At 59.5% G+C, this 25,260-nt stretch overlaps 2 protein-coding genes across 3 annotated transcripts; one reads left to right on the forward strand and one right to left on the reverse strand.

Annotated features, from left to right (window-relative positions):
- The first annotated feature begins 53 nt into the window (after window positions 1-53).
- On the forward strand, window positions 54-10,037 carry Gatd1 (glutamine amidotransferase class 1 domain containing 1). 2 transcript variants are annotated; one of them, XM_070009598.1, is made up of 8 exons: window positions 54-129; window positions 4,320-4,396; window positions 4,750-4,855; window positions 5,147-5,254; window positions 5,689-5,783; window positions 6,151-6,244; window positions 7,205-7,316; window positions 7,424-10,037. In XM_070009598.1, the coding sequence occupies exons 1-8, from the start codon at window positions 66-68 to the stop codon at window positions 7,428-7,430; spliced, it is 663 nt and encodes a 220-aa protein (XP_069865699.1). In that variant the 5' UTR covers window positions 54-65; the 3' UTR covers window positions 7,431-10,037. The 2 variants fall into 2 exon arrangements, with proteins under 2 accessions (XP_069865699.1, XP_069865701.1); XM_070009600.1 differs by lacking the exon at window positions 7,424-10,037 and having other exon boundaries at window positions 7,205-7,320.
- A 1,727-nt stretch (window positions 10,038-11,764) lies between these two features.
- On the reverse strand, window positions 11,765-24,478 carry Taldo1 (transaldolase 1). The gene is made up of 8 exons (XM_070009597.1): window positions 24,324-24,478; window positions 18,555-18,678; window positions 15,069-15,176; window positions 14,206-14,337; window positions 12,796-12,971; window positions 12,476-12,673; window positions 12,167-12,312; window positions 11,765-11,954 (listed from the first exon to the last, which is right to left on the reverse strand). The coding sequence occupies exons 1-8, from the start codon at window positions 24,418-24,420 to the stop codon at window positions 11,922-11,924; spliced, it is 1,014 nt and encodes a 337-aa protein (XP_069865698.1). The 5' UTR covers window positions 24,421-24,478; the 3' UTR covers window positions 11,765-11,921.
- Between the last annotated feature and the right edge of the window lie 782 nt (window positions 24,479-25,260).

Consider the following 25,260-nt stretch of genomic DNA (forward strand, 5'->3'; position numbering starts at 1 on the left):
GCACGTGACCCGCCCCGCCCCGCCCCGCCCCGCTTCTCCCAGCTGCGCGCGACGTTCGCGCGGCCATGGCGTCCGAGCGGCAGACCACTCGTCCCGCCTGTCTCCTCGTGGCCAGCGGCGCCGCCGAGGGTGAGGCGGCAGGACGCCGCGGCGGGGCCGTCCGGGACTCGGCGTGGGCCTGGGCGCGGGGGCGGCCGGCGCGGGGACGGGGGGGACTGGGCGCGGGGACGGGGGGGTCTGGGCGCGGGGACGGGGGGGCCCGGGCGCGGGGACGGGGGGTTCTGGGCGCGGGGACGGGGGGGCCCGGGCGCGGGGACGGGGGGTTCTGGGCGCGGGGACGGGGGGGCCCGGGCGCGGGGACGGGGGGACTGGGCGCGGGGACGGGGGGGTCTGGGCGCGGGGACGGGGGGTTCTGGGCGCGGGGACGGGGGGTTCTGGGCGCGGGGACGGGGGGGTCTGGGCGCGGGGACGGGGGGGTCTGGGCGCGGGGACGGGGGGTTCTGGGCGCGGGGACGGGGGGTTCTGGGCGCGGGGACGGGGGGGTCTGGGCGCGGGGACGGGGGGGTCTGGGCGCGGGGACGGGGGGGTCTGGGCGCGGGGACGGGGGGTTCTGGGCGCGGGGACGGGGGGGTCTGGGCGCGGGGACGGGGGGGCCCGGGCGCGGGGACGGGGGGGCCCGGGCGCGGGGACGGGGGGGTCTGGGCGCGGGGACGGGGGGTTCTGGGCGCGGGGACGGGGGGACTGGGCGCGGGGACGGGGGGTTCTGGGCGCGGGGACGGGGGGGCCCGGGCGCGGGGACGGGGGGGTCTGGGCGCGGGGACGGGGGGGTCTGGGCGCGGGGACGGGGGGGTCTGGGCGCGGGGACGGGGGGGTCTGGGCGCGGGGACGGGGGGGACTGGGCCCGGGCGCGGGGACGGGGGGGACTGGGCGCGGGGCCGGGGGGGACTGGGCCCGGGCGCGGGGACGGGGGGGACTGGGCCCGGGCGCGGGGACGGGGGGGACTGGGCGCGGGGACGGGGGGGTCCGGGCGCGGGGACGGGGGGGCCCGGGCGCGGGGACGGGGGGTTCTGGGCGCGGGGACGGGGGGGCCCGGGCGCGGGGACGGGGGGGACTGGGCGCGGGGACGGGGGGGTCTGGGCGCGGGGACGGGGGGGACTGGGCGCGGGGACGGGGGGGCCCGGGCGCGGGGACGGGGGGGCCCGGGCGCGGGGACGGGGGGGTCCGGGCGCGGGGACGGGGGGGACTGGGCGCGGGGACGGGGGGGACTGGGCGCGGGGACGGGGGGGTCTGGGCGCGGGGACGGGGGGGACTGGGCGCGGGGACGGGGGGGACTGGGCGCGGGGACGGGGGGTTCTGGGCGCGGGGACGGGGGGGACTGGGCGCGGGGACGGGGGGGCCCGGGCGCGGGGACGGGGGGTTCTGGGCGCGGGGACGGGGGGGTCTGGGCGCGGGGACGGGGGGGACTGGGCCCGGGCGCGGGGACGGGGGGTTCTGGGCGCGGGGACGGGGGGGACTGGGCGCGGGGACGGGGGGGACTGGGCCCGGGCGCGGGGACGGGGGGTTCTGGGCGCGGGGACGGGGGGTTCTGGGCGCGGGGACGGGGGGGTCTGGGCGCGGGGACGGGGGGGACTGGGCGCGGGGACGGGGGGGTCTGGGCGCGGGGACGGGGGGGTCTGGGCGCGGGGACGGGGGGGTCTGGGCGCGGGGACGGGGGGGTCTGGGCGCGGGGACGGGGGGGTCTGGGCGCGGGGACGGGGGGGACTGGGCGCGGGGACGGGGGGGTCTGGGCGCGGGGACGGGGGGGACTGGGCCCAGGCGCGGGGACGGGGGGGACTGGGCGCGGGGACGGGGGGGACTGGGCCCAGGCGCGGGGACGGGGGGGACTGGGCGCGGGGACAGGGGGGACTGGGCCCGGGCGCGGGGACAGGGGGGACTGGGCCCGGGCGCGGGGACGGGGGGGGGGTCTGGGCGCGGGGACGGGGGGTCTGGGCGCGGGGGTAGGGATCTGGGCGCCGGGGCCTGGGCACGGGGGTAGGGATCTGGGCGTGGGGGTAGGAGTCTGGGCGCGGGGGCCTGGGTGCGGGGGTAGGGTTCTGGGCGCATTGGTCTGGGCACAGGGGTAGGGGTATGGGCACGGGGGTAGGGGTCTGGGTGCGGGGGTCTGGGTGCGGGGGTAGGGGTCTGGGTGCAGGGGTAGGGGTCTGGGCGCGTTGGTCTGAGCACGGGGGTAGGGGTCTGGGTGCGGGGGTCTGGGTGCTGGGGTAGGGTTCTGGGCGCATTGGTCTGGGCACGGGGGTAGGGGTCTGGGCACGGGGGTAGGGGTCTGGGCGCGTTGGTCTGAGCACGGGGGTAGGGGTCTCGGTGCGGGGGTCTGGGTGCAGGGGTAGGGGTCTGGGTGCAGGGGTCTGGGCACGGGGGTAGGGGTCTGGGCGCGGGGGCCTGCGTGCGGGGGTAGGGGTCTGGGCGCGGGGGTCTGGGCACGGGGGTAGGGGTCTGGGCACGGGGGTCTGGGCACGGGGGTAGGGGTCTGGGCACGGGGGTCTGGGCATGGGGTAGGGGTCTGGGCACGGGTGCGGGGGACCGGGGGCGGGGGTCTGGGCGCGGGGGCCTGGGCACGGGGGTAGGGGTCTGGGTGCGGGAGTCTGGGCACGGGGGTAGGGGTCTGGGTGCGGGAGTCTGGGCACGGGGGTAGGGGTCTGGGCGCGGGGGCCTGGGCACGGGGGTAGGGGTCTGGGTGCGGGAGTCTGGGCACGGGGGTAGGGGTCTGGGTGTGGGGGTAGGGGTCTGAGCGCGTTGGTCTGGGCGCAGGGGTCTGGGTGCGGGGGTAGGGGTCTGGGCACGGGGGTAGGGGTCTGGGTGCGGGGGTCTGGGCACAGGGGTAGGGGTCTGGGCGCGGGGGCCTGGATGCGGGGGGAGGGGTCTGGGCGTGGGGGTCTGGGCGCGGGGGCCTGGGTGCGGGGGAAGGGGTTTGGGTGCAGGGGTCTGGGTGGCTGCCAGCGGCTCTCGGGTCCCCGGATGCCCGGCGTGGGCCTGGCCTCCGGGAAGGGCATCGCTGGGGGCTCCCACGGGGAGAGCCCCGAGCCGAGCAGACGTGGCTACTCTCCCCTGACAGGGCCCCGGCCCGCGCGCCGTTGTTCGGAGTTCCGCTGAAAGAGGGTGGGGGAGGCCTGGTGCAGGGTGGAAGCCTGCAGCAGAACTGCACCCTGGTCTGGGGTCGGGGTCATCCCGCCGACCTTTGCTTGGGTGAAGCAGGGGTCGCCTCTTTCTTGGGCGCTTTCGGGGCACCGGCGACAAACTTTGTCCTCCTGTGCTGGCTGAGCTGCGGGCCCGCATGGGGGGGGGGAGGGCAGGGCAGGGCGGCCTGCAGGGAGGGGGGGCAGAGCCATGGGGAAGCTGTGGGGTGGGGTTCCCTGCGGGCCTGGGGGCCTAGCTGGAGCTGAGGGGCGGGGTCCCCTGCGGGCCTGGGGGGCCTAGCAGGAGCTGAGGGGTGGGGGGCCTGCAGCACACATGCAGGGCCACTGTGGCTGAATGTGGATTCCAGTAGCTGGTCACCACAGGTCCAGGGACTGGTGGCCCACGCATGTTAGCATGAGTACCAGGTCCACTGTGCCCCAGGGAAGGGGCAGCCAGGGTGAGGGGTGGTATGGGAGTAATGGGTATTGGAGGATGTTTTGTGGAGCCAGGGTTTGGTGGAGCCCAGGCTGAACTCAAGTCTTGATCGAGCCTCAGCTTTCCGGGGTTTCAGGCCTGCAACCACACCAGGCCCGCCTTGTTCCTCTCCGAAGGGTTCTTTCCACAGAATGGAGCCAGAGAGAGCTGAAGGCCAGAATCTCAGGCCATTGTGGGGAAGGGACCTGCACATCATGGGTGTTCTCCAGCTGCCCCTCCCCACTGCCCCACCTCCACCGTGGTGGCCTTGCTCAGGGTTGCTATGTGTGGGTGAGCTGAGCTTTAGCTTTTAGAAAGGCTTCTAGGGGGTGAGGATGGGGTGTCAGGAGCAGGTGCACGGCACTTGAAATAGGCTGGATCTTGCCCCCAATTCCAGCTGGAGGCCTGAGGGTGGGAGAGATCCTGCCTTGAGGGCTGTGGGTCTTTCCCGGGGCAGCGGCCAGGACTGGCAGAGCACACACATGTCTGTGTGTGTGTGCCTCTAAGCTTTACCTTTTTTGACCCAAAGAGCTGCTGCTCTGCTGAGGGTGTATGCATTTCTGTGGAAGGTGGGTGGCTTCTAAGGGAGAGTTGTGGTGGTGTCGGGCAGCCGAGGGGTGAGAGGAGGCTAGGCCCGTATACCCACCGCCAGCAGGTACCCTCTCCTCCAGGTGTGTCGGCCCAGTCCTTCCAACCCTGCTTCACACTGGCCAGCGCTGCCTTCAATTTGCAGGTGGCCACCCCTGGGGTGAGTACTGCCACCCCTCCGCGGGCCGCGGATGTAGGTAGGTCACAGCAAGGGTGAGCTGCCGTGCGTGACTGCGTGTGTTCTGAGGGGGGTGGAACAGTTCCTGTACCTGTATTAGTGGGAGGCCAGGGGCCAAGAGAGACAGGTGGGACAGAACCCACGCCAAAACTTTGGGGTGTGCCAGCAGATGTGGTTGCCCTGGGCTTCACTGGAGGCTGGCTCACTGTGACAGCCACGGGGGGTGGGGGGCGCAGCTCCTGTCAGGGGGCTCCCCTGGTTTCCAGGCTCCCTGGTTGCTAAGAGCATGGATGGTTCACGTGTTGACCCTTGGCCTCTGGGTTCTGCTCCCACAGGGAAAGGCCATGGACTTCGTGGATGTGACTGACAGCAATGCACGTTGGGTACAAGACTTCCGTCTCAAGGCTTATGCCAGCCCTGCCAAGCTGGAGTCCATTGACGGTGGGCTGGGATCCATTCTGACGGGGCTGAGACTGTAGTCCTAAAGTGTTGCCCTGATTTGCCCCGGGAGCTGCCTGGGACTGGGACTGTAGACCAATCTCCACGTTCACAGCCTGGGTCTGGGGACCGGTGCTTCCTGAGCTCCTCATGGAGAGGTGGGTGGTGGAGACGAGACATCAGGGTGGCCTGCTGGAGCCCGTATGAGGACAGTGAGTGATCCCTCTGGGCAGCGGATTTCTCTGGAGGGTCTCGTGACTGACACATGGCCTCTGGCCTGTGATCTCTCCCCAGGTGCCCGGTACCACGCCCTCCTGATCCCCAGTTGTCCTGGCGCGCTGGCTGACCTGGCCAGCAGTGGGTCCCTGGCCCGCATTCTGCAGCATTTCCGCTCCGAGAACAGTGGGTGAAAGGGAGCTGCGCGGGCAGGAGGGCAGGTGTCTGGGTGGGAGTCGAGGGTGGCTGAGCAGCGATGGTGGGAAGCTGAGGAACACGCCACACAGGCGGTGCGGGATTCAGGCCAGCTGTGCCAGCTCGCCTCGCCTCCTGTAGCCATGACATGTTACCCGTGAGAGTACGGCCGTCTCCCATCTGTCTTACATCTCTTCAGGCTCCCTGCTGGCCCCTGCTGGCCTCAGCAGGTGCTGTTTGGGGTCCTGATGGAGCGCCAGGCATCTGGCCTGCTGGCTGTGGTGGCACGGTCCTGAAGGACTGGCATGCACAGCCCCTCGGGGCGTGGGGTGGGCCATCTCAACACCAAGGGGGTGCCCAGCCACGGGACCGGGCATGCCTGGGGAAGCGGAGGCCAGGCTCCTCAGGTGCTTTGCTGCTTTCAGAGCCCATCTGTGCCATTGGCCACGGTGTTGCTGCCCTGTGCTGTGCCACTGGTGAGGATAGGTCCTGGGTGTTCACCGGCTACAGCCTGACAGGGGTGAGTGCTGCACGGACAGGCTGGGACCCCCTGGTCAGGACGCCAGGAGCAGAGTCATGCGCTGCAACCTTGCTTTCCCCAGCTGCTAGGGCTCCCAGCGCTGAGCGCACACTATGCGACAGAGGCAGCCTGGGGCACCCGGGAAAGCCCACAGCCCCTTGGGCTCCCCCCCCCCAAGCTGCTATCCCAGCTCATTCTGGCCATCCTAGGGGAATTGCAGTCATATGACCATGCCTCTGGCCTTCTCATCTCTTCCCTGCACGCCGGTGGGACTCCCCAGCCCCAGGGGATCCCTGAGGGCATTTCAGAATAGCCAGGGGTCTGCAGCCGCCAGAGCTGACGGCCTGCCTGGGCCTGCCTCCCCCAGCCCTCCGTGTACGAACTTGTCAGAGCCCCTGGCTTCGCCCACCTGCCCCTGGTTGTGGAGGACTTTGTGAAGGACTCTGGTGCTGGCTTCAGTGGTGAGCCCCAACGGGTGCCGGGCTCTAGACAGGGAGGGGAAGGAGCAGCCAGGCCCACACCCCACTCTATAGAGGGGGGGAGGAGCGGCCAGGCCCACACCCCACTATAGACAGGGAGGGGGAGGAGCAGCCAGACCCACACCCCACTATAGACAGGGAGGGGGAGGAGCAGCCAGACCCACACCCCACTATAGACAGGGAGGGGAAGGAGCAGCCAGGCCCACACCCCACTCTATAGACAATTAGGGGGAGGAGCAGCCAGGCCCACACCCCACTATAGACAGGGAGGGGGAGGAGCAGCCAGGCCCACACCCCACTCTATAGAGGGGGGGAGGAGCGGCCAGGCCCACACCCCACTATAGACAGGGAGGGGGAGGAGCAGCCAGGCCCACACCCCACTATAGACAGGGAGGGGGAGGAGCAGCCAGGCCCACACCCCACTATAGACAGGGAGGGGGAGGAGCAGCCAGGCCCACACCCCACTCTATAGACAATTAGGGGGAGGAGCGGCCAGGCCCACTCCCCACTATAGACGGGGAGGGGAAGGAGCAGCCAGGCCCACACCCCACTCTATAGACAATTAGGGGGAGGAGCGGCCAGGCCCACACCCCACTCTATAGACAATTAGGGGGAGGAGCGGCCAGGCCCACACCCCACTATAGACAGGGAGGGGGAGGAGCAGCCAGGCCCACACCCCACTATAGACAGGGAGGGGGAGGAGCAGCCAGGCCCACACCCCACTATAGACAGGGAGGGGGAGGAGCGGCCAGGCCCACACCCCACTCTATAGACAATTAGGGGGAGGAGCGGCCAGGCCCACACCCCACTCTATAGAGGGGGGGAGGAGCGGCCAGGCCCACTCCCAAGCAGCACGGCTTGCAGGTCACAGGCCTGGGCCGGCTGCTGAGCCCTCAGGTGGGGGGCATGGGCCCAGGGGAACCTTGTGTACTCTCTCCTCAGCCAGTGAACCTGATGCTGTGCACGTTGTGCTGGACCGACACCTGGTCACTGGCCAGAACGCCAACTCCACCGTCCCTGCTGTACAGAACCTGCTCTTTCTCTGCGGCAGCCGGTGAGGCTTGGGAAGGGGCCTCAGGCAGTTTCCTGCCACCTTGTGAGGTGCCCAGCCACGTGCCAAGAACGCAGTGCATGACCTGGATTCCATGTCTTTCCCCATAGGAAATAAGCCTGCGATGCATGCTGCCCCCCAAGATGGCCCAGGTGTCCCCAGAGGCAGCTGGACTCACTTCTGGCCTTGCTGCTGATGCTAAGGACTGTGCTGTCGCCATGTGAAAAGGGGCTTTGGCCCTTCGCTTCTGTGGAACTGTTGGAAGCCTTCAGAAGTCAGCCCTGAGGTGTGTCAGCTCTGGTGGAGGGCCGAGCCACTGGGGTCCCAAGCTGTTCTCCAGCAGAAAGTAGGGACAGCGAGGTGTACACCAAGTCAGGCTCTCGGAATTCCTGGGAGAACTGGTTGCAGTGGGCACGTCCAACCATCAGCGTGAGATCAGAGGTCGGGCACAGGAGCTGGGGGGCCTCTGCTGCACCCATACTTTTAGCTGTTGGAGGGGTCCTGGAGGGCTGGCTGGTAGACCACATCTGCTCAGCACTTCTCACCTGCCAAGGGTGAGTAGGGAATTTTCGGATAGCCAAGGGGGCTGCCGGGGTGGACACATTACTGTCCTCCCCTCTCATCTGTCACATAGATTTTTTCTTTTTGGGGGCAGGTCCTAGGGTTTGAACTCAGGGTCTGATTGCTGTCCCTTAGGTATTTAGTTGAAGGTCAGCCTCTACCACTTGAGCCACAGCATCACTTCTGGTTTTTGGTTTTTTTTTTTTGCTGGTCGTGGGGTCTGAACTCTGGGCCTGCGTACTGTCCCTCAGCTCTTCAGCTCAAGGCTTTACCACTTGAGACACAGCACCACTTCCAGCTTTTTCTGCTTATGTGGTGCTGAGGAATCGAACCCAGAGCCTCATGCACGCAAGGCAAGTGCTCTACCACTGAGCCACCTTCCCAGCCTTACCACTTCTGGTTTTTTCTTTTTCTTTTTTTGTCGGTCGTGGGGCTTGAACTCTGGGCCTGGGCGTTGTCCCTTAGCTCTTCAGCTCAAGGCGAGCGCTCTACCACTTGAGCTACAGCGCCACTTCCGGTTTTCTGGTGGTTTTATTGGAGATAGGAGTCTCACGGTCTCTCCTGCCCGGGCTGGCTTTGAACCGCGATCCTCAGATCTCAGCCTCCTGAGTAGCTAGGATTACAGGCGTGAGCCACCAGCGCCCGGCTACTTCTGGTTTTTTCTGAGTAGTTTTTTGGAGATAAAAGTCTTGTTGACTTTCCTGCCCCAAGCTGGCCTCGAACTGTGATCCTCAGATTTCAGCCTCCTGAGTAGGATTACAGGCATGAGCCAACCAGCGCCTGGCTTTATAGATCCATAAACTTGATTACCCCACCCCACTCCCCAGTCTCTAGTTTGCTTTATGACTTCTGTAGCCTTGGCCATTACAGGGGTGCAACTGAGGCCCAACGGGGCAGCCATGAGTCACTGCTTCCCAGGCCCTAGCCGGGGCTTCCAGGGACACAAGATGGCTGTGGGGCCGCTTCTGGATGTGGCATCTGGCCTTGGCTGTGGATCTCCACTGAAACACCTTGCTGTCCCAGGCAGCTCAGGCCCACTTTCCCCTGCTACTGTCCCTGTCTCAGCTTGATTGGCTCCCACAGCTCTCCTCGGGTCACAGGATGGCAGGAGGCCCCTGGTGGTTACAACGCTTCAACAAAGTTCAGAACCAGGCGCCAGTGGCTCATCCCTGTCATCCTAGCTGCTCAGGAGGCTGAGATATGAGGACCGTGGTTCAAAGTCAGCCCAGGCAGGAAAGTCTCCGTGAGACTCTTATCTCCAATAAACTACTAGAAAACCGGAAGTGGCACTGTGGCTCCAGCGGTAGAATGCTCGACTTGAGCTGAAGAGCTGAGGGACAGCGCCCAGGCCCAGAGTTCAAGCCCCACGACAGACCAAAAAAAAAAAAAAAAAAAATCAGAACAGATGGAGGAAGGAAGCAAGGGCAAGACAACCGGCCAGGGAGATGCTCATGGAGCCTAATGCCAGTTGGCACTGCCGTGATTCACTCTCAGTACCATGCGGTGATAGATGTCCTTGACAAAAAATCCAAATCATGCCCTCTCTTGTCCTGTTCAGGCTGGGAAACAACCATTGACTGGATGACCAGAATGTATTTCCCATAATGCTAGAGGCTGTGAGGTCAGGATCATGGTGTGGTGGGAAGGCTTCCAGGGTTGGACAGCACTTCGCAGCATGGGGTCTTTACCCTCCACCTGCTCAACCTCCCTGCCCCCCCCCCCCCCCAGTCCCATCTCCTAATGCTGCCACCTTGGGGACGAAGTTTGGACTTGAATTAGGACCATGTTCAGCTCATGGGTGAGGCCAGTGTGAGGTGCAGTGGCTTCTGCTCCTGGCTGTGACCACTGCCTGGTTCTCTGGAGTTGTGGGGTGGGGAAGTAGGCTAGAGAAGAGGAGAGAAAGCCAAGTAGCAGCTGAGTAGGTGAAGGTTTCCCTACAAGCCCATGGTGTGTTCATGAGCAAACCGCTAGTCTGACGAAAGAGAAATAGAGATGGTTCAGAAGAATGAACAGATTCGGATGTCTGTACAGTCATAGTAAGAAATGGGTATGTGATCTCCCTTCAGTGATGTGGCCTCTGTTGCGACTACATACTGGTGGTCCATACAGTGAGCCATTTGGCCATAAGGAATAAACTGGGTTTTCTTACTTGCCTTTTAAAAATACTTTAAATTTTATTTTTCCCGGTAGCAAGGTTTGAACTCTGGGCCTTAAGCTCCACTGGTTTGCTCTGGTGCTCTACTATTTGAGGCATGCCCCTAGCCTGATTTTTTGCTAGTTTTTTGTTTTTTGTCGGTCATGGGGCTTGAACTCTGGGCCTAAGCACTGTCCCTCAGCTCTTCAGTTTAAGGTTAGCATTCTACCACTTGATCCACAGCACCACTTCTGGTTTTCTGAGTGGTTTATTGGAGATGAGTTTCAAAGACTTTGCTGCCTGGGCTGGCTTTACCACAATTCTCAGATCTCAGCCTCCTGAGTAGCTAGGATGACAGGCATGAGCCACCAACACCTGGCTCGGTAATTATTTTTGAGATGGAATCTTCCATCTGGCTGGAATACAATCCTTTGAATATAGACCTCAGCCTCCTCAATAGCTAGGATTACTGGTGTAAGATCCATGCTCAACTCAGGTGAAATACACCTGAGCCCCGAGAAGGGAACGTGTGGGACCCTGACCAGGACTGGCATGGGTCACAGGCTTGAAATGGTGGGCCCTTGTTGGGCCTAGGTGCTCCTTGGTTTCTGGCCGTGCCAAACCCGCACTGTGCCTCTGTGCCGTGCTCCCCTGGGCAGTGGCCTCAGCCTGCATTTCCTTGCTCTAGAGGATCTTGGATCCAGTTTCCCAGGAAGTTGAGATAGAAGGACTGCATTTCAAAGCTAGCCTGGGCAGACAAATCCACAAAACTTTTTTTTTTCTTTTGGTCCGGTCATAGGGCTTGAACTCTGGGCCTGGGCGCTGTCCCTCAGCTCTTGAACTCAAGGCTAGCGCTCTACCACTTGAGCCACAGCACCACTTCCGGCTTTTTTCTTCCAGCTTTTTTCTTTCAGCTTATGTGGTGCTGAGGAATTGAACCCAGGGCCTCAGGCATGCAAGGCAAGCGCTCTACCACTGAGCCACTTCCCAGCCCTAATTATTATTATTTTTTTTTTTGCAAGTTAAAGTTTTGTGGATTTCGGGGCTGGGAAGGTGGCTCAGTGGTAGATCGTTTGCCTTGCATGCCTGAGGCCCTGGGTTCGATTCCTCAGCACCACATAAGCAGAAAGAAAAAAGCCGGAAGTGGCGCTGTGGCTCAAGTGGTAGAGCGCTAGCCTTGAGTTCAAGAGCTGAGGGACAGCGCCCAGGCCCAGAGTTCAGGCCCCATGACCGGACCCCCCCCCAAAAAAAAAAAAAAAAAACTAATTAGAAATGGAGATACAGCTTAAGAGGGAGATTTCCAGCAGTGAGCAAAAATGCAGACAGTAGCTGGGCACGGATGGTGCATGCCCACAATTCTGCCTACTGAGGAGACTAAGATTAAGGATTGCTGTTCAAGGTTCTTATTGCCAGTTAACCACCAAAGAGCCGGAAGTGGATTTGTGGCTCAGGGAGAGCACTCAGGCCTGAGTTCAAGCCCAGGACTGGCGTGGGGGTGGGGGTGGGAGTTTGAGGCCTAGTAGACCCAACTTGGCTGTCTGTCTCTGGAGCAGAATACATTGAAGATCTGTTGCCTCTAAAACCTCACAGGAGGGCTGTCCTACGCCCCCAATCCGACAATGCACCCCAAAACTTGCATCCCAGCCACTGAGGAGGTCCCAGACAGGGCACCCCTTTAAATGGGATGTGGTTTCCAGATGCAGCCTGGCAGCTCAGGATTCCTGACCCCATCCCCAGTGAAGTGAAACAGCACAGGAAAAGTGACTGCTTTAATGCATTAGGTAAAATTTTACACAAAATCAGAAACACCATCCCTGCTCCAATAGCTGAAAATAACAATTTGTAACAAGCCCTGTGGAGTCAGACCTGAATGTGACGGCCATGCAGGTCTGGGGTCCCGCCTCAGTGCTGCACTACTTCCCATTCTCTGCGCTGAACATCCGTTCCTAGAAGGAAGTCTGGCATTGGTTGGAGGGCCATTTCCCCAGCACCCCTCCCCCAGGGCTATGGGGCAGGACAATTCCCCTAGGATGATCTCAGGCCTCCTGATGGTGGGCAGATGCTTTGGACCCAGGATCCCTACAGAAAAATCTCAGGCCCGGCCAGCAAGCCCAGTGCAAGGCTGACCTGAAGGGCCTCATGCCCCCACCGCACTCACAGTCAGCATCCGCTCCAGCTTCACCGCATCCGCAGCAAACTTCCGGATCCCATCAGACAGCTTCTCCACAGCCATCTGGTCCTCGTTGTGCAGCCAGCGGAAGGCCTTCTCATCCAGGTGTATCTTCTCCAAGTCACTGGCCTGGGCTAGGGGACATTGCAGCTCTGTGCCCGCCCTGCCTCCTCAGTCCCCACGCTGGTGACGTGTGTGACAGCCATTAGGTCTGCCCTGTGGCGGGACCCACCCCATTGCGAGGGGAGGCCGGACGGGTCTGCCCAGCAGCAACCACAGCTGGGCCCTGGGGCTTACCGGCTTTGGCTGAAAGCATGGGTGTTAGCTTGGCGGTGTCCTTGAGCAGCTCCCCTAGGAGCTTGGGGGAGATGGTGAGGAAGTCGCAGCCCGCCAGTGCTTTGATCTCGCCCGTGTTGCGGAAGGAGGCGCCCATGACGATGGTCTTGTAGCCAAACTTCTTGTAGTAGTTGTAGATTTTGGTCACACTCTTGACCCCTGGAGGAAACCCCATCATGTTCCAGGAGGCCCTCCTGACCCACCCTGACCTGCACCTCCAGCACCACCCGTGTGGTGGCTCCCTCACCCTCCCTCCCTCTGACTTCAAAGGGGCGGCTCACCAGGGTCCTCCAAGGGCTCAAAGGCTTTCTTGTCTGTGTTTGCCACGTGCCAGTCAAGGATTCTCCCCACAAAGGGGGAGATGAGCGTCACGCCTGCCTCGGCACAGGCCACGGCCTGGGCGAAGGAGAAGAGCAGCGTCATGTTGCAGTGGACGCCGTGCCGTTCCTCCAGCTCCCTGTGGGGTGGGGTGGGAATGGGCAGAACCGTCATCACCTGTTAAGAGTAAGCCTCCAGGGCTGGGAAGGTGGCTCAGTGGTGAGTTCAATCCCTCAGTACCACATACATGGAAAAAGCCAGATGTGCTTTAACTCAAGTGGCAGAGCACTAGCCTAGAGCAAAAGCTCAGGGATGCATGCAGACCTGAGATCAAGCCCTAGTACTGGCCAAAAAAAAAGCCTCCAAGCTGGTACTCAGGAGGCTCAGATATGAGGATCCTGGCTCAAAGCTAGCCTGGGCAGGAAAATTGTGAAGACTCCTTTTTGTGGTCGGTTGTGGGGCTTGAACTTAGCCTGGGCCCTCAGTACACATACACAGAAAAAGCCAGAGTCATCATCCCTGACCACAGCCAAGCCCTAGCCCTGCCTGGGACTACTCTGCAGCAGACCCATGGCCCCAGCTTCTCCCTGCATACTGGATCATTGCCCACGCCCATCACCATGGAGACAGGGTGGACCCCAAGGACATCAGAGCCTGTTGCACCATGTCTCTGGTGTGAATACTGCCAAGCAGAGGTTGCTGTGGCCACAAGTTCTCTCCCCGGGGCTGTGTGGCCACTCTAGTGTCTTAATCAAGGCTGTCCCTCACAGCATGGGGGAACAGCACCCAGGACACAGGAGAGGGACAAGCAGGCTGGGCAGATGCAAGAGGAGACCTCAGGCTTCCCGTGTGCCCGGTCACTCCAGTGCCCGGGGCGGAGTGTTGGCTATCAGCAAAGTTTTACTTTGTTTTTGAATTTTCAGTCTCTTCTGCTCTGAGCATGTAATTCATGTAATAATTTTCTATGATCTTACTATGCAAAAGTTGGGCACCAGTGGCTTGCATCCGTAATCCCTGTCACTTGGGAAGCTGAGATCTGAGGATCCAAGTTCAAGGCCAGACCTGACATATTCAAGAGAACCTTTTCTCCAAGTAATCAGAAATAGCTAGAAGTGGAGGTATGGCTCAAATGGGAGAGTAAAAACGTCAAGCCTGAGCATGATGAGACCCTGAGTTTGAGGCCCTGTACCAGCTCAAAACAAATAATAAATGAAAATTATGGAAGCTTAGCTTCATGGAGCAGGAGAGAGCTGAGTGGCAAAGTCTACGGTTGATAAGGGTGCCTGCCTTCCTCCTGGCTGGTCTAAAGGGACACTGGATCCACCTGAGCAGAGGTAGAATAAGACCGCCCCTTCCTGGCAGTGGACACTTACTTTCCAGCCTGAATTCCCTCCCAGGTTGAGGACAGCTTGATGAGAATCCTGTCCTTGTTGATTCCAGCATCCTTATAGAGCTCGATGAGGCGTCTGGCTCGGGCCACCATTGCATCCTTATCGAAGGACAGCCTGAGGGAGGATGTGTCAGGGTGACCCAAGGAAGAGCGTTACTGGCTGCAGCGTGCCTGCCCTGCTCTGAGCACAGCCTGCTCAGGATTGATCTGCTCAGGATTGAGTCTGACCTCAAGGCCAAAATTGCTCGGTATTATGTTCATGAAGACAGACTAATGATCAGTTAATATTAATAGGCAGGCAGGAAGCTCCAGGACATTTGGATAGCAGCAGGCATCTCAAAAGACAAATTACCACCAGGCGCCGGTGCTTCCCTGAAATCCAAGCTACTCAGGAGGCTGAGATCCAAGGATCACAGTCAAAGCCAACTTGGGCATGAAAGTCTATCAGACTTATCTCCAATGAACCACTCAAAACCAGAAGTGCCAGTACTCACCTTGAGCTGAAGAGCTGAGGGACAGAACTCAGGCCCAGAGTTCAAGCCTGTAATTCTGGCAACTCAGGGGGTTGAGATCTGAGGACCATGGCTGGAAGCCAAGCCCAGGCAGAAAAGTCTATGACATACTTATTACCAACTAACTACAAAAAAAGCCAGAAGTGGAGCCTGTGGTTCAAGTGGTAGAGTGCACTAGCCTTGAGCAAAAAAAAAAAACAAAAAACAGGCACAATGCTCAGGCCCTTAATTCAAACCACAGGGCTGGCTCCAAAACAAAAAGGAAAAAAAGTTATCTTTTTAAAGCATAGATGCTGAAGTGGGAGCGGCAACCTTCCTACCCTCTCACACCTACCTGGCATCTACTTCTGTGGATACACGGCCTGGAATCTTCTTCAGTATTTCTGCTCCAAACAACACGAAAAGTTTATCCATAGCATTTTTAATCTGGTCTTCTTGTGGCCTGAAATTCAGAGTAGGGAAAAAAAACAAGAACTTGGAAGTTTCACAGAACCTACAAAACAAATTCTGGATTTTTTTGCAAAGTGTCTTTCCTCTTTTTCTCTACAATGTTTTAGCTCAGCAAGATGGTAGCACCTATAATCCCAGCAGTAGAGGTCAAGGCAGATAGAACAGGACTTCCAGGCAAGCCTGGACTATACAGACTGTCTCAAAATACCGAAACATCTACACCACAAAATTGACTGTCTTGACCACTTTAGGTGAACAGCACTGAGCGGTTCAAACTGCTGTGAAACATCACAACTACCATTATCTATCTTCACAGCTCTCTCATCTCCCAAGCCCAAACCCTCTATTTTGGCACTTGCTAAACTAATGACCTTTCCCAGAGAAATTATATATGTTTAAGAAAGTAGAAGTAGGGCACCGGTGGCTCACGCCTGTAATCTAATCCTAGTTACTCAGGAGGCTGAGATCTGAGGATCATGGTTCAAAGCCAGCCTGGGCAGGAAAGTGCTTGAGACTCATCTCCAATAAACCACTAGAAAACCGGAAGTGGCGCTGTGGCTCAAGTGAGCTGAAGAGCTGAAGAGCGCAGGGACAGCGCCCAAGCTCAGAAGGGGCTGGGAATGTGGCTTGGTGGTAGAATGCTTGTCTGGCGTGCATCAAGCCCTGGGTTCTATTCCTCAGTACCACATACACAGAAGACGGAAGTGGCATTGTGGATCAAGTGGTAGAGTGCTAGTCCCCAACCCCCCACTCCCTTTTGTTTTTTTGCTGGTCATGGGGCTTGAACTCTAGGCTTGGGCGCTGTCCCTGAACTTTTTTTGCTCAAGGCTAGTACTCTACCACTTTCAGCCACAGCTTGACTGCCGTTTGGAGAGAAAAGTTTTCACAGACCTTCCTGCCCAGGCTGGCTTCAAACTGCTATTCTCAGATCTCAGCCTCCTGAGTAGGATTTACAGGTGTGCTTGAAGCTCAGGGACAGTGTCCAGGCCCTGAGTTCAAGCCCCAAGATTGGCAAAAAAAAAAAAAAAAAAAGCTGCAAGTAGAGCTGTGGCTCAAGTAGCAGAGCACTAGCCTTGAACAAAAAAGCTCAGCAAGGTCAGTACCCATGCCCTGTCCCTGAGTTGAAGCTGCAGGACCAGCATACACACACACAAATACACATACACGCTCATACATCCATATATGAACGGTTAGAGATGGGGATATGGGAACAGGAATGGACACACAGTTGGGATAGATACCCTGTAGCAGTGTATTCTCACATTTTGCCAACTTTAAACTGCAGTGTGATCGACTGAACATCATATAAATTGGACCTCAATAAAACCTGACTTGGAAGCTCTTTTCAGTCTCTCCCAAGTTGCCTGGGCAGATAACAGGTAAGGTGCAGCTACTAATCCCACATGAGCCCCAAGGTGAGGTGCCATCATCTCATGCACATGGGTGCGCCTGCATCCGCATCCCTTCCAACCTAGGGGCCAGCTGCCGGAGCAGAACCTGATGACCTGTGGGAGCCCAGGTGCCACAGCCACACAACTCCAGGACAACCATGAGAGGAGGAGAGGAAATTTGGCTGTGGTCAGGAAGGCAGGGGCTACAGGCACTATGCAGAGCAGCTGCGTGCCAAGGAAAAATGCTACTTGACCCACTCCTGCCCAGACCACATGCCTGCCCAGCACAGCTCTCAGGCATAATCACCTGAAGAAAATAAAAATGGAGTCTAGAAAATGAAAACTGGCTGAAGGCATGGCTCAAGTGGTAAAGTGCCTTCTCTGCAAAAGTATGAGGCCCTGGCTCAAGTGGTAGAGCGCTACAAAGAGGCTCAGGGACAGCCTCCAGGCTGAGTTTAAGCCCCACAAAAGGGGGGGGGGAAACTTGGGTGCTGGTGGCTCACACCTGTCATCCTAGCCACTCAAGAGGTTGAGCACCTGAGGATCACAGTTCAAAGCCAGCCTAGGTAGGAAAGGCCCTGAGGCTCTTATCTCCAATTAACCACCAGGAAACCAGAAGTGGTGCTGTGGCTCAAGCGGTACAGAGCTTGCCTTGAGCTGAAGAGCTGAGGGACAGTCCCAGGCCCAGAGTTCAAGACACATGACTGACCACAAAAACAAACAAGAGAAAAAGGGTTAGGGACATGCATCAGGTGATAAAGCACCTACCTGGATAGTTCAAGGACCTATGTTCAAACCTAAGTATTGCCAAAAGAATAAACTAATTGGGCTGGGAAGGTGGCTGAGTGGTAGAGGGCTTGCCTTGCATGCATGAGGCCCTGGGTTCAATTCCTCAGCACCACATAAGCAAAAAGAATAAAGCAGAGCGCTAGCCTTGAGCTGAAGAGCTGAGGGACAGTGCCCAGGCCCAGAGTTCAGGCCCTAAGACTGGACCCCCCCCCCCAAAAAAAAAAAAAAACAAGAATAAACTAATTGGCTGGTACTGGTGGTTTATGACTGTAATCCTAGCTACTCAGGAGGCTGAGATCTGAGGATCACGGTTCAAAGTCAGCCCAGGCAGGAAAGTCCATGAAGACTCTTATCTCCAAATAACCACCAGAAAACCAGAAGTAGAGCTGTGGCTCAAAGTGGTAGAGTGCTAGCCTTTAGCAAAAGAGCAAGGACAGCACCCAGGACCCAAGTTCAAGCCCAATGACCAACCAAAAATAAAAATGAAAACAATCTAACAAATGCCCACGAGAAGACAGAGCAGCGGCGTCTCAAGCAGCAGGATCTGCGCAGCTCGGGGCGCTGGGCTGGGGTGCTGCAGGCACTCTGCGGTGCAGGCGGCAGGTTCTCAGCAAGGCTCTGAGCTGTGCCTCCACAACGGGACGGTTTATTCCACCTGATTTGCACTTCTTTTGATTTACTGGTCGTGGGGATTGAACTCGGGGCCTAGGCACTGTCCCTGAGCTCTTTTACTCAAAGCTCTACCACTTAGAGCCACAGCTCCACTTCCAGTTTTCTGATGGTTAACTGGAGATAAGAGTCTCACAGACGGGGCTGGGAAGGTGGCTCAGTGGTGAAGTACTTGCCTTGCATGCCTAAGGCCCTGGGTTCGATTCCTCAGCAGCACAAAAGCAGAAAAAGCCAGAAGTGGCGCTGTGGCTAAAGTGAGAGCACTAGCCTTGAGCTGAGGGACAGTACGTAGGCCCAGAGTTAGGCCCCACGACTGGGGGGGAAAAAAAGTCTCACGGACTTTCCTGCCCAGGCTGGCTTTGAAACATGGTCCTCAGATCTCAGCCTCCTGAGTAGCTAGGATGACAGGCGTGAGCCACCTGAGCCCAGCTGATTTACACTTTAATAAACAGGGAAAGAGGGTATTGGGCAGGGCAGAGAAACAAGCCAACTAGACTGGGGGGGGGGCCCTGAGCACTTACCCACCCAGCTTCTTGCCGTAGGCAATGGCTTCCTCCACCAGTTCTTGGTAGGCAGGCATCTGCGCTGCAGCCAGAATCAGGGACGGGTTGGTGGTGGCATCCTGTGGCTTGTACTCATCGATGGCTAGAGAAAAAAATTTAAAAGCAGCTGTGATATGGGGATCCTGAGAGTGGCTGAGAGTGATTAGAATATAATGTAAACCTGTGGGAATATAAAATCCTCCCAGCAACTGAAAAAAAAACCAAGTGTGAGGATTGTTTTTTTGGTGGGAGGTATGGTGCGGTGCTTGGTCCAAAAACCTAGATCCTTGCTATGCTAGGCAAGGTTTGTACCACTGACCTATACAGCCTCATCCTGATGATTTGTGCGTATCTGCCCTACTGAGGCTTGAACGCAGGGCCTCGCATTCTTGCTCTTAACGAGGCTAGCGCTCTACCACTTGAGCCACAGCGCCACTTCTGACTTTTGCTGCTTATGTGGTGCTGAGGAATCGAACCCAGGGCCTCATGCATGTGAGGCAAGCACTCTACCACTGAGCCACCTTCCCAGCCTCTACTTCCACTTCTGACTTTTGGTTAATTGGAGATGAGAGCCTCTTGGATTTGTCTGCCCAGGCCTACTCTGAACCTTGACCCAGCCTAAGTAGCTGTAATTACAGGCAGAAGCATCTGCATGATTAGCCTTCATAGTCAATTGACTAGATGGAGAGTATTTCTAGGAGTGTATGTGAAGAGGTTCTAGAGGTTTAACTATGGGGGAAGACCCACCCTGAGCAGGTAGTGCTATCCAATAGCCCAGGGTCCACATGGACTAAAAGGGAGTGGAGGAAGCCAGAGTCCCTTCATCCTCATGCTGTCTGCTGCTCTGATCGATCCACCACAGCCTGCCTGCCATGATGGACTAAAACCAAGAGTCAAAAAAAGTCTTCCGGCCTGGCTTTGGTGGCTCACGCCTGTAATCCTAGCTACTTGGGAGGCTGAGATCTGATGATCGCGGTTCAAAGCCAGCCCAGGCAGAAAATGCCTGAGACTCTTACCTCCAATTAACTACTCAGAAAGCTGGAAGTAGCATTGTGGCTCAAGTGATAGGGCGCTGGCCTTGAGCTGAAGAGCTAAGGGACAGCGCCCAGGCCCAACAACCAAATAAGTAAGTAAATAAATAAATCTTCCCTCCCCTAAGTTCCAGCAGTAAGTAGAGCATTTTCTTTGACTTGAAACTACACCTCCCTTCACAGGCTAGTCAACAGGTAGTTGTCTGCACAGTACTATAACAGCAATCAAGACTAGGCATTCAGCCAGGTAGGTGCTGCTGGCTCATATTTGTAATCCTACTCAGGATGCTGAAGTTGGAAGCCAGCATGGGCAGGAAAGTCCACCAGATCCTGACTTTAATTAACCATCCAAAGGCCAGAAGTGGAGCTGTGGCTCAAGTGGTAGATTGTGAGCCTTGAGCACAAAAGCTCAAGGGCAGCACCCAGGCATACACAAGCCCCAGGACCAGCACACATACATGTACACACATACACACACACCCACACACACAGGAGACTAGGTATCCAAGCCAGAGTTATTGGTACACACCTGTAATACCTAAGGCAGAAAAACAAAGAGTTCAAGGCCAGCCTGGACTTTATAGCAAGAGCTTGTTTCAAAACAAAACAGACTATATCCTAGGGGATAAACCAGCTTCTAAAAGAGATGACTTTCAGCTGAGCACTGGTAATCCTAGCCACTCAGGAGGCTAAGATCCGGAGGTTACAGCTCCAAGCCAGCCTGGGCAGTAAAGGCTACAAAACAACCATCTGAAAGCAGTGCTGAAGGCATGGCAAAAGTTGCAGAATGGCCAGACACCAGTGGCTCACGCCTGTCATCCCAGTTACTCAGGAGGCTGAGATCAGAGGATCGAGGATCAAAGTCAGCCCAGGCAGGAAACTCTATGAGACTCTTATCTCTAATTAACCACCAGAAAACCAGAAGTGGCACTGTGGCTCAAGTGGTAGAGAGCTCGCCTTGAGCTGAAGAGCTGAGGGACAGCGCCCAGGCCCAGAGTTCAAGCCCTAAAAAAAAAAAAAAAAAAAGTTGTAGAATGCCAGCTAAGCAAGCCCAAGCTCTTGGGTTCAAACTCAGTACTGAAAAATAACAACAAACAAAGAGAAACCCAGAACCGACTTTCAATGCCACTTGGAATCCAACTGTGAAGCCCGGAGAACTCCCTACTGCCCACCAGGGGGCACACTGGTGCAGAGTAAGAAACAAGACACCACAGGGGTTTATTCTTTCTCAGGAATTCAGAAAAGGCATTAGGGCTTGACCTGGAATTGAGGCAGAAGTAGACAGAAGAGAAGAGAGGGAAATTATTATTATTATTATTTTTGCCAGTCCTGGGGGGCTTGAATTCAGGGCCTGGGCGCTGTCCCTGAGCTTGTTTTGCCCAAGACTAGCACTCTACCACTTGAACCACAGCCCTACTTCTGGCTTTTTCTGTTTATGTGTTACTGTGGAATCAAACCCAGGGTCATGCATGCTAGGCAAGCGCTCTACCACTAAGCCACGTTCCCAGCCTCAAAATTATATTCATTTTAACCAGTATCAAAAGAGCTAGCTTCAAAAGTGAAAAACAGGAAGTGACCTGAAGAAAGCAGAAGAGATCCTACGCCACCACTCTTCTTTTTTAATGTTAAATTACAAGAATGGGGGAAGTGGCGCTGTGGCTCAAGCGGTGCAGCGCTTACCTTAAGCTGAAGAGCTCAGGGACAGTGCCTAGGCTCAGAGTTCAAGCCCCCTGTCGGACACCCCACCCCCCCAAAAAAAGAATAGGGCACAAAAGAGCTACCTAAATCTGCTTTCTCTTTAAAATATGGAAGGGGGGCTGGGAAGGTGGCTCAGTGGTAGAGCGCTTGCCTTGCATGCATGAGGCCCTGGGTTCGATTCCTCAGCACCACATAAGCAAAAAGAAAAAAGCGGGAAGTGGCACTGTGGCTCAAGTGGTAGAGCGCTAGCCTTGAGCTGAAGAGCTGAGGGACAGCGCCCAGGTCCAGAGTTCAGGCCCCATGACCAGACTCAAAAAAATAAAAAACATGGAAGGGTCTATCTACACCTGTCATTTTGGAATGGTAATCCCTACACACGTTGTGAGCAAGGATTTCCATCTTGTGAGGTTCTTTTTGGTGAGACACTCTGACACTGTTTTCCTGAGTGGATGTCAAGGACCCGTGACTTCCCGTAGAAGCTAAGCAGCAGGGAGAGGCCCTCATCTAGGCTCCAGCGACAGAATGTGCCCTGAAGAGCGGACGCAGCCATCACTGTCCAGCAGCCAGTCAGACCAGGAAATGGGCAGGTTCCGCATGCCTATTTGACAGATTCTTATTTTCAGTGTTCTTTGAAAACAAAATTACAGCAATGGAGAAGAAATTAAAGGTTGTCCCTCAAGAGTTCGAGATCTCTGTTAACAAAACACCAGTGTCCTGGCGCTAACACAAATCTACAAATGAGACCTCTGGGGCAGGTTGAAAATGGGCACTGAGCCAGGTCTGAAGGTAGCTCGGCTCACGCTAGAGCTCACTTCCTGATTTGGATATAACTGGAAACGGGGCAAAGGGCTCTTGGGTTCTGTGGGCTAATTTTGTAACTTCTTTGAGTCTGTAATTATTTCGAAAGAAGGTAAGAAAAAAGTGTGCTTGTTGAAGTATGCCAGAATCCACTGAGTAGAAAAGGTAGTATTTCATTGTATAAAATTACCGTATCTCTGGGGCTGGGAAGGTGGCTCAGTGGTAGAGCGCTTGCCTCACATGCATGAGGCCCTGGGTTCAATTCCTCAGCACCACATAAGCAGAAAAAGCTGGAAATGGCGCTGTGGCTCAAGTGGTAGAGTGCTAGCCTTGAGCTGAAGAGCTGAGAGACAGCACCCAGGCCCAGAGTTCAGGCCCCACAACTGACAAAAACAAAACAAAAATGACCACATCTCTTGAAAAAGTGAATCTGCTTTTAGCAAACTATTTTTAAGTACAGTAGAAAACAAAAACAAGAGGGTGTGACCACAGTTCAGTGACACCCTGGGCTCGACCTCCAGCACCCACACACTCACATACTCAAGACCTACAGGGTCGTTCCAGGGATTCTAAGAACAGAACAGAAGCTTGGATTCTATTTTCAGAGTCCTCCTAGAGAGTTAAGAACCTTCACTCAGAAAACAGTTCAACCCTAATCACTGTATATAGCTTCTATCAGTCTGTACTATTTTGGGGTTTGAACCGGGGGTCTGGGGCTGTTCCAAACTTTCTTGCTCAAGGCTAGCAGCTACAGCTCCACTGGTGTAGCTTTTAAGTCACGGATTTTCCTGACCAGGCTGGTCAGGAAATCTCTTGAGTAGCTAGGATTACAACCGTGAGAAAAAGTTGTTTCTTTTTGTTTTTTGGTTTTGGTGCCAGTCTTGGGGCTCAACTCAGAGCCTAGGCCCTGTCCCCAAACTTTCGTCCTCAAGGCAACTGCTCCACCAATTGGGCCACAGCCGCGCCCCGGCCTTCTGTGTGGGGTCCTGGGCCGCGCCCCTCCGCACGCCCGCGCCCGCGGGCCCCTCCGAGGCTCACCGCACCAGGGCCGGGAGGAGCTCGCGGTGGTCCAGGCGGGGACCCGCGGCCGCTCGGTGCCGGCGGTGGGCCCAGAGAGCCGGCCGGGCCGGGGAGAGGGGGCCGGGGGAGAGGGGTCGGGGGAGAGGGGCCGGGAGAGAGGGGGACCTGGGGAGAGGGGGACAGGGGAAGAGGGGACGGGGGAGAGGGGCCGGGGGAGAGAGGAATAGGGGACCGGGGGCGAGGGGGCCGGGGGAGAGGGGCCGGGGGAGAGGGGCCGGGGCAGAGGGGGCCAGGGGCAGAGGGGCCGGGGCAGAGGGGCCGGGGCAGAGGGGCCGGGAGAGAGGGGCCGGGGCAGAGGGGGCCAGGGGAAGAGGGGCCGGGGCAGAGGGGCCGGGGGAGAGCGGCCGGGGGAGAGGGGGCCAGGGGAAGAGGGGCCGGGGCAGAGGGGCCGGGGCAGAGGGGCCGGGAGAGAGGGGTCGGGGGAGAGGGGCCGGGGGAAGAGGGGCCGGGGGAGAGGGGCCGGGGGAGAGGGGGCCAGGGGAAGAGGGGCCGGGGCAGAGGGGGCCAGGGGAAGAGGGGCCGGGGCAGAGGGGCCGGGGGAGAGGGGCCAGGGGCAGAGGGGCCGGGGCAGGGGGGCCGGGGCAGGGGGGCCGGGGGAGAGGGGCCGGGGCAGAGGGGGCCAGGGGAAGAGGGGCCGGGGCAGAGGGGCCGGGGCAGAGGGGCCGGGGGAGAGGGGCCGGGGCAGAGGGGCCGGGGGAGAGGGGCCGGGGCAGAGGGGCCGGGGGAGAGGGGTCGGGGGAGAGGGGCCGGGGGAAGAGGGGCCGGGGGAGAGGGGGCCAGGGGAAGAGGGGCCGGGGCAGAGGGGGCCAGGGGAAGAGGGGCCGGGGCAGAGGGGGCCAGGGGAAGAGGGGCCGGGGCAGAGGGGCCGGGGCAGAGGGGCCGGGAGAGAGGGGCCGGGGGAGAGGGGCCGGGGGAGAGGGGCCGGGGGAGAGGGGCCGGGGGAGAGAGGGGCCGGGGGAGAGAGGGACCGGGGGAGAGGGGCCGGGGGAAGAGGGGCCGGGGCAGAGGGGCCGGGGCAGAGGGGCCGGGGCAGAGGGGCCAGGGGAAGAGGGGCCGGGGGAAGAGGGGAGAGGGGGCCGCCCGCCCGGCCCCGCCCGCAGCCCCCACCCCGGGGTCCGCGCGGCCCGCCCGGCGCCCTCACCGTGGAAGTCGCCGGTGTCGGCCACCACGGTGGTGAACTGCTTGAGCTGGTCCAGCGCGGACTCCATCCTCTGGCGCTTCACCGGGGAGCCCGACATGACGAGGCGTGCGGCGCGGGGGTGACGGGGTGACGGGGGTGACGGCGCCGACGGCGGCGGCGGCGGGGGTGGGGAGGCGCAGCCCACAATGCCCCGCGCTCCCCGGCCAATCGGAGCGGTGGACAGCGAAGCCACGCCCCCGGAGAGCAGGGCCAGCCTCCGAGCGGAAGCCCCGCCCTCGAGCCGAGGCCCCACCCTTGGGCGAGGCCACGCCCCCACGGCCCGGCGCCCGCGTCCCCGCGAGTGTGCGGACCCTCGAGGACCGCCCGCCGCCGCAGTTACGGGCCGGACCCGGTCGGCGGACCCCGGTGTGCCGCCTCTTAAAGCGCCTCCACGCCGCGGACAGGGAGGGCGGGCGGCCGCCCCCCCGCGCCCGGGCCGAGCTCCGCCCGGGGCCTGTAGGCCGAGTCTGGCTCCTCCCACAGCCCCGCAGGCTCGCCTCAGATAAGAGCCACCCACAGCCTGGTGGATGGGCCGCAGCCCCGCCCGGGCCCGCGCGGCTGCGCGTGCGCCTCGGCCGCCCGGCGCCCGCTCCGCGGGGAGGGGCCGGAGGCGCCGCCGGCTCCAGGCCCGCGCGGCTGCGCATGCGCCTCGGCCGCCCGGCGGCTCCGCGGGGAGGGGCCGGCTGCGCGTGCGCCTCGGCCGCCCGGCGGCTACGCGGGGAGGGGCCGGCTGCGCGTGCGCCTCGGCCGCCCGGCGGCTCCGCGGGGAGGGGCCGGCTGCGCGTGCGCCTCGGCCGCCCGGCGCCCGCTCCAGGCCCCTGGGCAGGGGTAATTCACGGGGAGTCCACGGCTACAGAGAGCGCCCCCGGGAGGGGGTGGCCAGGAGTGCGCTGGCGGG

This window comes from Dipodomys merriami, unplaced genomic scaffold, assembly GCF_024711535.1.
Source record: "Dipodomys merriami isolate MVZ:Mamm:240054 unplaced genomic scaffold, mDipMer1.0.p SCAF_78, whole genome shotgun sequence".
In the NCBI taxonomy this organism is placed as follows: domain Eukaryota; kingdom Metazoa; phylum Chordata; class Mammalia; order Rodentia; family Heteromyidae; genus Dipodomys; species Dipodomys merriami.

Coding starts and splice junctions, on each gene's coding strand:
- Taldo1 (XM_070009597.1), bottom strand. CDS start 24,420: ATGTCGGGCTCCCCGGTGAAGCGCCAGAGGATGGAGTCCGCGCTGGAC. Junction 18,679..24,323: donor CGACACCGGCGACTTCCACG/GTGAGGGCGCCG, acceptor TTTTTTCTCTAG/CCATCGATGAGTACAAGCCA. Junction 12,972..14,205: donor GAGGGAATTCAGGCTGGAAA/GTAAGTGTCCAC, acceptor CCCACCCCACAG/GGAGCTGGAGGAACGGCACG.
- Gatd1 (XM_070009598.1), top strand. CDS start 66: ATGGCGTCCGAGCGGCAGACCACTCGTCCCGCCTGTCTCCTCGTGGCC. Junction 130..4,319: donor GGCCAGCGGCGCCGCCGAGG/GTGAGGCGGCAG, acceptor CCTCTCCTCCAG/GTGTGTCGGCCCAGTCCTTC. Junction 5,255..5,688: donor GCATTTCCGCTCCGAGAACA/GTGGGTGAAAGG, acceptor TGCTGCTTTCAG/AGCCCATCTGTGCCATTGGC.